General features: G+C 35.0%; 1 protein-coding gene across 1 annotated transcript in view; it reads right to left on the reverse strand.

Annotated features, from left to right (window-relative positions):
* CEP128 (centrosomal protein 128) overlaps positions 1-8,373 on the reverse strand; it is a 102,484-nt gene extending 94,111 nt beyond the window's left edge. Inside the window, exons 1-7 of the mRNA XM_018082862.2 lie at positions 8,225-8,373; positions 6,273-6,433; positions 4,805-4,891; positions 3,513-3,639; positions 2,440-2,561; positions 1,309-1,400; positions 543-615 (exon numbers count right to left, since the gene is read on the reverse strand). Of these exons, the coding sequence (XP_017938351.2) occupies positions 543-615; positions 1,309-1,400; positions 2,440-2,561; positions 3,513-3,639; positions 4,805-4,891; positions 6,273-6,419 (648 nt within the window). The 5' untranslated portion in view covers positions 6,420-6,433; positions 8,225-8,373. The remainder of the gene's footprint in view (positions 1-542; positions 616-1,308; positions 1,401-2,439; positions 2,562-3,512; positions 3,640-4,804; positions 4,892-6,272; positions 6,434-8,224) is intronic.
* Between the last annotated feature and the right edge of the window lie 736 nt (positions 8,374-9,109).

A 9,109-nucleotide genomic window follows, 5' to 3' on the forward strand; every position in this document is an offset into this window, starting at 1 on the left:
GGTAATAGATCCATAGGCTTTGACAAGGGCAAAGGATTTGCACCTTGTATCGGAGAGCACTGGTAAAGCAGCAGAACAGAAAGAGTGCAGCCCAAACAGACTCCTTCATTTTGCAACACAGATGGTAAGGATTGAAAAGGACGGGGAGGGAGGCAGGGAGGAAGAAGAAACAATAGTATTTATCAACATAACATGGGAAAACTTTTATCTTTCCAAAAGTAGCTTCAACAAGTATAACAGCATTCAAATCGATGTTCAAAGTTAAAAGGCAGCTCTCTCCAAGGCTGTGAATATTGAAACAGAAAAATCCATAAAATATACCCACTTTTACTTGAAACGAGCACCTGAAATATAAAACTTGTCTTGCTGATTTCACTATGGAAAGGTAATATCACAACAACCTATAGTAGCCTTAATAACATCATGTTCAGATATACATACCAATATGTGATACCGATTACCAACACACACATTAAACTAGAAGCCCACATCCTGCTTAGAATACTAAATAGAAATAATCTTTTCATATTAGTCACACTCACCGTTTCTTGTCTTTGGGACTCAGTGAGCTTTTCAGACAATTCTTCTAGAGTCTTTCTTAATTCAGCATCAGTCCTTCATAGAAAAATACAAGTAAAGCAATATTCTACAGTGCAAAAACTAAATAACCATAATAATTTTAAGCAGCAACAACCTCCTGGAATTTTATGCTACTTCAGTTTTTTCTACAGCCTCTAAATTCCTAGCAAAATTAGAGACAAGCCTCAAGTGGAAAATTCATGATAAAAAGCATTTCCATTCCTCAAGTAAAGCAACAGAGCATCTAGCATCAGCAAGGTATCAGGTCAACAAGTAAAAAATTATGGACACATCTACACAGTCCTTCTGAACAGTAGTTTCCTACTAGGAATTAACAGCCTAATTCCTCTTATTCCTATTCAATAAAGCATCATATGTTGAGAAAGTATGTACTTTATGGGCTGCATGAGAGCTTGCCCTCAAGGGACTCCAGTACCAAGAACAAATAAGGAGCAAAGTTGTAATAAAAGAAATTCCCAAGTCCTAGTTGATTTCTCCATATATTAAAAAACGCGAGGAAAGCAACATATACTATACAAACTGGAATTAACGGGTGATATTTACACTTAAAAATACTGCAAAAAATGACATAAATTAAGCAGTTGATAATACTGCTTTCATCTACACGTTGTGCAATTCCTCACTCTCCCCAAAGTTATTTTTTGAAATAAAGGGTTTAAGAATTATTTTCCACACTATCCTTCACACGGAGTTATATTCTGTTTATACCGATTTCTCCTTGAAAGCTCCCGACTGATGTCATCTCCTAGGCGAACTTGTTCACTGTTGAGATCTCGAAGAGACTGATGGAAAGAATGCAGCTGTAAATTAAAATACACAAGTTAATCCAAGGCTTAGAAACCCTTTTTTGCTGTGATATTCCAAAATATCTACGTATATATACATACATAATATATATATACACGCTTTCTAAAATAAAGCAGATAAAAATAAAATACAAAATAATAAAATTCCATTAATTATAGCTGAGCCTGGATGAGGTTTGCACACTTTTATTCAACCCTTCACGACACATTTTCATTGAAGTTTAACTTTCAGTAACTTATTTGCTAAACCAAGTTTCCCAACTATGTTTTTTCTCTGTGGTTCAGAGCTTGGACATTGCACCTACTTTTAAACCTAATGCAAAGTAAGTAGAAAGATCTGAACAGGTGAAGTCAGGAGAGACACCCTTCGTGCTAACAAATGCTAGTATAGGTGAAACAAAGTTCTGCCCAGCTATATATGTTACTATAAATAGATGACATATGAAATTGAAAGTGAACGAGCAGAACACTGTGATGTCTTCAGGAACTACCGAAACACCAAGAATAGGTATTTTACCTTGCCCAAGACTTTACATACCCTTTCTTTCAGAGCTTGAAAAAACCAAAAACAAAAACACATGCCTATTTTCCTCTGTAAAACCTCCCATTTCCCTCATTCAGCAGGCTCCCAATTTATAGTCAAAGTTTTAAGGGAACAAATAAAAAAAGTAACAGGTCATCCATTCTTCATGGGATAAAAAGTGACAATTAATCCATCATAAACCAACCTATTGCTGTCAACAGTTCCATGGCCAGGACCATTGTTATGCAAAACCCTGATTTATAATATCCATTTGTTTTGTGCCTAAGATTTAAACCTGGATCTTCCACAACCCATCTGCCTACCCTGAACATTCAGACATGGGCTCTACCATGTCCCCTGTGTGATTAATCAGAAATTTCAACCTGACGTAGGAGACTTTGAAAAAACACAGCACATTTTCAAAATTACCTTAGCTAGAAGGAATCAGAATGGGAATAATAGGGGACAGATTGCCTATTTGGGGAAACAATTCCCACTAGTGCTCTGTACCTGGTCCCAATTATCTGTCTCACTGACAAATCGCACACTTGCAGATCTAGACCTTCGATGTTTATTGCCCTGTGAGTCTCCGTAATCCCTGAGAGGAGAAGTAGGCAGGAAGTGGCGGTTCCCTTTGTGAGATAAGAGATAAAAAAAAATAAGTAGGAAGACAAAACTTTGTACTGGAAATTTTTCATTTTGCTTCAAGAAAAATGTGTGTTTCCTCTTGCCAAAATCTTTATAGGCCACATTACAGAAAAAAACCATAAAATTAAATAATATGCACAAGCATACGTCTCTTAGCTCTTCTCAGGATTCTTCTTCATTTAAACATTTCTTACCTATGACACACATGTATTCCAGAAAGAGGTTTCCTTTGTTTCTCCAAGGAGTAAGAAGTTGTTTCCTCAAATTTTATTTGCGTTAGCAACAACTTTTCCTTCACGTGAATCTATTAGAGCTTCAAACTGCTGTACTTCACAGCTTTTACATAGGAATGAAAGCTATAGAGTTTTCTACTAAAATACATTAAACACTAGTTCTGGGAGGAATACTCCTCACAGACATACCTTTTCTTAAAATACAATGAATTTTCAGAGGCAAACAAGAAAAAAACCTACTTAGTTGATAAATTGGTTCTGTTTTTTCCTTTTTCACTGAGCCTTAAATAATTTCATCTATACATCCATAAACTCATGTATTTAGAATTTAAATTCCCATTTTTGCTGTGAAGCAAGCTTCAGAAGCTGCCATATCTTTTGGCTTTAGCTTTAACTTGTATGTACCTAAAACTCATGCACTGGACATAGAATCTTCTCAGCTGAAAGAATCAACGTTTCATTTAGATATCTCGGGATATCAGCAGAAAATACCATGTAACAGAAAGCTAGAAGAATTTACCAAATAAACAACTGTGTAAATTAATGCAGGTCTCCCGAATTTCTAAACTGAATTTCTTTAAAGTAATCAATGATGACTTTTCATGGCCCTATCTCTTACACATTTCTTTTCTTAATTTCTTCTTTCTATATCACAGCTATATGACATAATTTAAGTATATTCCAGCAGTTTAAGTATTTTACCTGATGGTCCTTCTCCATCCAGATCACTAGGATATAAGCTTGAGAGAGATGCACTTCTCATTCCAGAGTTTCGTGTTAGTCGCTGGCTCCTTAATTGACCTATAGATTGTTCCAGTGTTTCTTTTAACTGCAGAAAAGTTATAATTTATTGAAATATGAACACAGACTCATTTCTTACAAAAACTGGAAAATAGTATTTATTTTAAAAGTCATTAAGAGAATCGAAATTATTTTTAAGCCAAGTACAGCTATGAATTAATAATAACTTTTCTTCAACATCTCATATGTCATATTCCTGTATCATAATTATAGCAAAACATGTTTCCAACATTGGTAGCTTCAAATATCAAGTTTCTTAAACACGATGGTGCACATGGTGCACCATAATGAAAACCCAAAAGAAAAGTTTGTCTCCTGCAACCAAAATAAGACCTATTTGCCAGCAATGCTCAATAAGAGCCCTGTAAAATCCAGAAAACAACTTCAAATTATTTTTTACTGGAATTGTTCTACCAGCCCTACATCTGGAATCAATTTTACATATGGCTACCAAATTTCCTTAACAGCTTTACAGTAATCCCTACTTTTAGTAGTTTTACTTCCAGGAAAAGGCAGCCATTGCCAACTTAAGAATACAGAAGTAACTATAGTTGTAAATAAGTTCTTCATTTTTCAAACTTGCATCTCATTTTCTACAATTGTATTTGCTGGCTTTGGTTCTTAGCCACTTGCTTTGTCACACCTTTATTTGACAATCCATAAAACATCAGTTTCTGAAGGTTCTCTTTCTAAGAGAAGCTTATACACAATGGTTAAATTGATGCTTTACTCTTGTAGAATTATACACACCATGTTGGATCTCTTTCTCTGAGGAAAGCAAGCCTTCTTCACTCTTTCTCTCTACCTTCATATGTAAAATATTCCTACATTTCATATGTGTCTGTTTCAAGGAAGCACCAGCTACAGTTTTCTTGTAATCAAGTTTTAAACCTCTCTTGCTCCACCAATACTCTATTTTACTATCCATCTTGTGCTTGGCATAGTACCATAACATAACAATCTGTTGGGTGCTCATAAACCAGAAAAATACTGAAGCTACAAAACCTGTCAGCAAGTTCCATTAGATAACACATTACTATATTTTGATTTAGATTGCTCAAATAAATATGAAAAGGTTCTGTTTACAGCTACTTAACTCCTTATATATTCTGTCCATTACTACTAAGTTTTCAGCTATGAATTTTATTAATGGAAAAGACTGAAGAAGTTAAGATAAATTGAAAGTTGCTCACCGTTGTTATTGCTTCGGTTTGTTCCTTGTTATATTCTCTGTACTGTCCTAGCAAATGGTCAACATGTCTCAGATTTCTGTTGGTATCCTTAAATAAAAAAAGTTTTAGAAAAAAGTCAAAACAGAAACCTCCTCTAATCAAACTTTATTGTTGCCTTTATTATTCTTGGTTTCTCAGATTAAATTGATAAGACAAGTGCTTTTTAAATGGTCTATGCATTCAAAATCCTATTCAAGTAACCACAATCTGAAGTGGTACAGCATGGCTAAAGGGAAGAAGAAAAAAAAAACACACACACTATAATTTCAGTACAACAGTAAGGCCTCAGCTTCAAATAAAAACTTTTTCAAGTTTCAGCAACTCTGTAGAAAAACCTTTTTAACCCAAAGATCTTAATTTTACCTGCCTATAGAACAAAATTAGTTAACTAAGCAATAACAAGTTTTTTAAGATGAACACACTAGGTAAGGTGCCTGCATGAGCACTTTCTGATCAGATGAACAGCTGGATCAGATTGCAGATCTGCTGAAAAGCAGCCAACAAAAAGCAATTAGCTTAAAATCAGAATTTCAGAAGAGCACCTAGAAAGAGGTTAGACAGAATCAGAATACCAAAGAATACCAAATATTTAAAAATATTCAGATTACATTCTTATTAACTCATTTCTTTTTCTAGATTGATGTTTATTTTCCACCTAAGAAGTTTTGAGGTTTATTGATTTTTCTCTTCCTGCATATTAAAGGGAAAAAAATATTCCTGGCCAAGCAATAAGGGATAAAATATATGCCCACCCACTTTGGGTATTCAGAACTGTCAGCTAGAGAAGAATGGGAATGACTTCTCAAGCAATAATGCTGTCAGGATAGCTAAGTGTCTCCTCCCACTTGCAAAACAGATTCAGATATTCCCTCCACTGCGTCCACTGAAGCAGCAGGAATTAGATGAACACTCTTTCTTGCTCAGGTATGTATCTCTTACAAGTTTAGAAATAATGCTTCTTACTGTACTGTTCCACATCTAGAAGATATTTGAAATGTAAGCTCTATGATGAAGGAATTGACTGCCTACATATTTACTTTATCAGAAATTTGGAAATTTTACACAGTACAAGGCAACCAAGACAGGGCTGGAAATTTCTGCTAAAAATTTATTGCCTTTTGTGAGAATCTGAAAAATCTTATTTGGCCTTATTCACTTTGCTAACGTTACAAAGGTATTACCCAAAATGTAATTGTTTCTAACAACATTCTATTACTGTCTGAAATAACAGCTGTATAAAAGTGTAACAAGCTACACGCTTTCAGCTCAAAAGCAGTACAATCAATGTTCCAAAGCCTTTTTGGTTTGCACGGAAAGCAATGTTTCTCATCTATAGAGTATACTCCACAACTTTAGAAAAGAAAATTTGGTCCTACGTTACAGAAATGCAGACTCTATAAATACTTTAAAACTGTGTTTTGTAAACAACCTGTAAAGTGCTTGCTAAAGTATGGATCTTCTCTGTAACTGCTTCAGCACCATAGTTCTGAGCTCTGTTGTAGGATGCTCTCAAAGGCAGCCGTCTTCCTGTTCGACCCGTAAGAAAGTTGTCTGAATCACTGGATGAATTTGCCATTAGTATCTTGCAATCTAGGTAGGAAGAGCAGAAAAAGTAATGTATGCTAAATCCTCATTGTAACCGAACAGTCTTGCACAATAATTCCAAAGCAACTTCATAGACTCAGACTACATTTCCATTAGCCTTTCTAATTTGGGTCAGCAGGATGTATTTTTGAAGCAGATCTTCCAACTGCTCCTTAGTTATTATCTTCATTCACATCACAAAGCAAAAGGCAGAGCCTCTTAGGAGCAAACTAAATCAAAAGATGCACTCTCAATACTTCCAAGTGTTCAGTACCCATGGCAAGATCATGGCCCCAAGCAAATTCTCCCCCCAGAACATACAGTGGAGATATCAATGCTTTATCAATTGTTTGAGTCTGCAGAGCCATTCCCCTTTACCTCATACTATTGCTAAGCTCTATTCAGGTTGTCCAGGGCCAGCTAAGACAAATAACCCCAAGTAACTGTCTTAAGCAAGTCTAGGAATCACTATCTTAATGACTCAAGGAGAACCAGAAATATTACAGGAGAAGGGAGTGTTTTAAATAGAAGGGAAAGGAAAGAAAACTGTGGCCAGGAAGATATAGATTAATCAATTTAAATATGTGGAAAAAATTAAAATGGACTATTTTAAGTTTCCAACAGAAGATCTGTTCTCAAAATCTTACAATAACAGTGTATGTGTTGATATCAAATAAATCAATCTGGTAATGAGTAAATTTGTTAAACAGGGAAGAAGCAGTAGAGGTCATTTTTTTTTCTTTAAGTCTTGAACACACATGACAATCACAAAAGTAAGCTGAAATAAAACGAACTAAGCAAGCTTTCCTAAAACTGGATAAGTATCAGAACTCATAGAGCAGTTAACAGAAACTGTCAAATCGCAGAGGTATCAAGCAAGAACCTAGAGTGAATCCACTGTACCTTTTCATTAAGTGACCTGATAATGTAATATAATAAGTTGATTAAGTCTGCAGCTGACACAAATACAGCTGCACTGGAAAAATACAGCTAAAAAAACTGAAGTTGGTAGAAGAAAGAGGTACGGAGGGGAAAGCTTCTAGTTGAATACGCATCAACAGCGTCATCTTCTAGAAAAAAAAAGCTAACACCACACAAGTTGCAAAAATAAGGGTAATGTTGTGAATTGTAAAATATTCTTTCTATTCTCCAATGTTAATTTGACATAACCCAGATTACTATATTGATGCTGAGGCACTTCACTTGACTTCAAAAATTACTTGACGCAGTAGAAATACAGCTTGTAAGGACAGAATGGAGATTGATAAGTCTCAAGTATGGCAAGATAGAGGAGGGAAATGCAAACAGTTATGCCTAGTATAGTAAAGTCACATAGTAACTGATTAAAATAACAACCCTCAAAAAGTAGGTTAGATAGAAATATTTTCTTAGACTACTACACACTGCAGCAGTTTGCCTAAAGGTCATGGAATCACATTCACAAAATCTGTGTTAATATCCTGTGTTGGGAGACAGTCTGAGGCTACTTAAGGGAAGAGGAAACAGACTGCCATACTCTTGAAACCCCTTTAGTCCTGTAGTCAACACCACCACCAAAAAGAAAATAAAGGTGTCATTCTTCTAGCCATTAGAGTTGAAATTTCCAAAAGAAACCATGGATGCATCCAAAGTTTATATTGTATTTTATATGGAGGCAACTTTCTCCAGATCCTTATATTTAGTTTTTAAAAGGTTGTATATTTCTGTCCCCCTGGACTTGGATAGAAACCTTTCAAACATGAAGGAAGAGTAAATCAACATGCTCAGTCTATGCTCAAGTACACCAGTATTCCTTACATTTTCTGAAGTGGTGAATTTATCTCATCTTCCATCTTCTTATGTCACTAAAGCACATTTTTCTGACAGTATCAGAATTCACTATTCCAGTGCCTCTCACTCTAGTCAGCTGCAATGAAGTCTTAATGATGCTGAGTAAGCATAAATACTAAACACTGGGAAACAGGAAATATGGGATATTTTCAAATAAAACACTGGTAGAAATAACAACATGGAATAATACTGATTTTTTACCGTAATTTGGTTTAAAAAAAAATTACAAAAACCAACAAACAAGTTGACTCAACCATAAGAGCCCCAACTACTCAAAAGTAAAGACACTAGAGAAAAAAAAAAGGGAAATGAAGATTTACAACAGGAAAGATTAACTGGTTCATTTTCAGCTGACCAAAAATAGGTTCATTAAGATACTTACTAGGTAAAGCACTGAAGAAAGGCCAGTAAGCAAGGTAAACATAAAAGAAAGCACTGAACAAGGAGGACATTTTGTCTCAAGAAAACTTACTATTTGTGATCAAGTAGCATTCCTTTTTATTCTCATGAGCAACCTAAAAGGAACCACAAGTACTTTTAAGTCGATGAAGTTCTGTTTCATATAAAGCAACATCCTCATTTTAAAAGGAAATACAGAAGTTTCATTTTAGATTTAAAAAAAAAATCATAAAGGAATAGAAATTTGTACAAATGTTCCATATGTACATTGCCTATTAATTTAAACAAAAAAAAAAGCTTATCACTTTTTTCTACCCAAACAGATCATAACTTTTCTTGAACTGATGAAAAGCATCAATACTTGATACTTTCCTTTCCTGTAGAAAATAGGGCATTTCGTTTTCACTGAGGACTCTCAGGGTAAAACAAACACGAAGCAGACCTGACGGTCTC

Source organism: Manacus vitellinus, unplaced genomic scaffold, assembly GCF_001715985.3.
Source record: "Manacus vitellinus isolate BGI_N305 unplaced genomic scaffold, ASM171598v3 scaffold_6_pilon, whole genome shotgun sequence".
Classification (NCBI taxonomy): domain Eukaryota; kingdom Metazoa; phylum Chordata; class Aves; order Passeriformes; family Pipridae; genus Manacus; species Manacus vitellinus.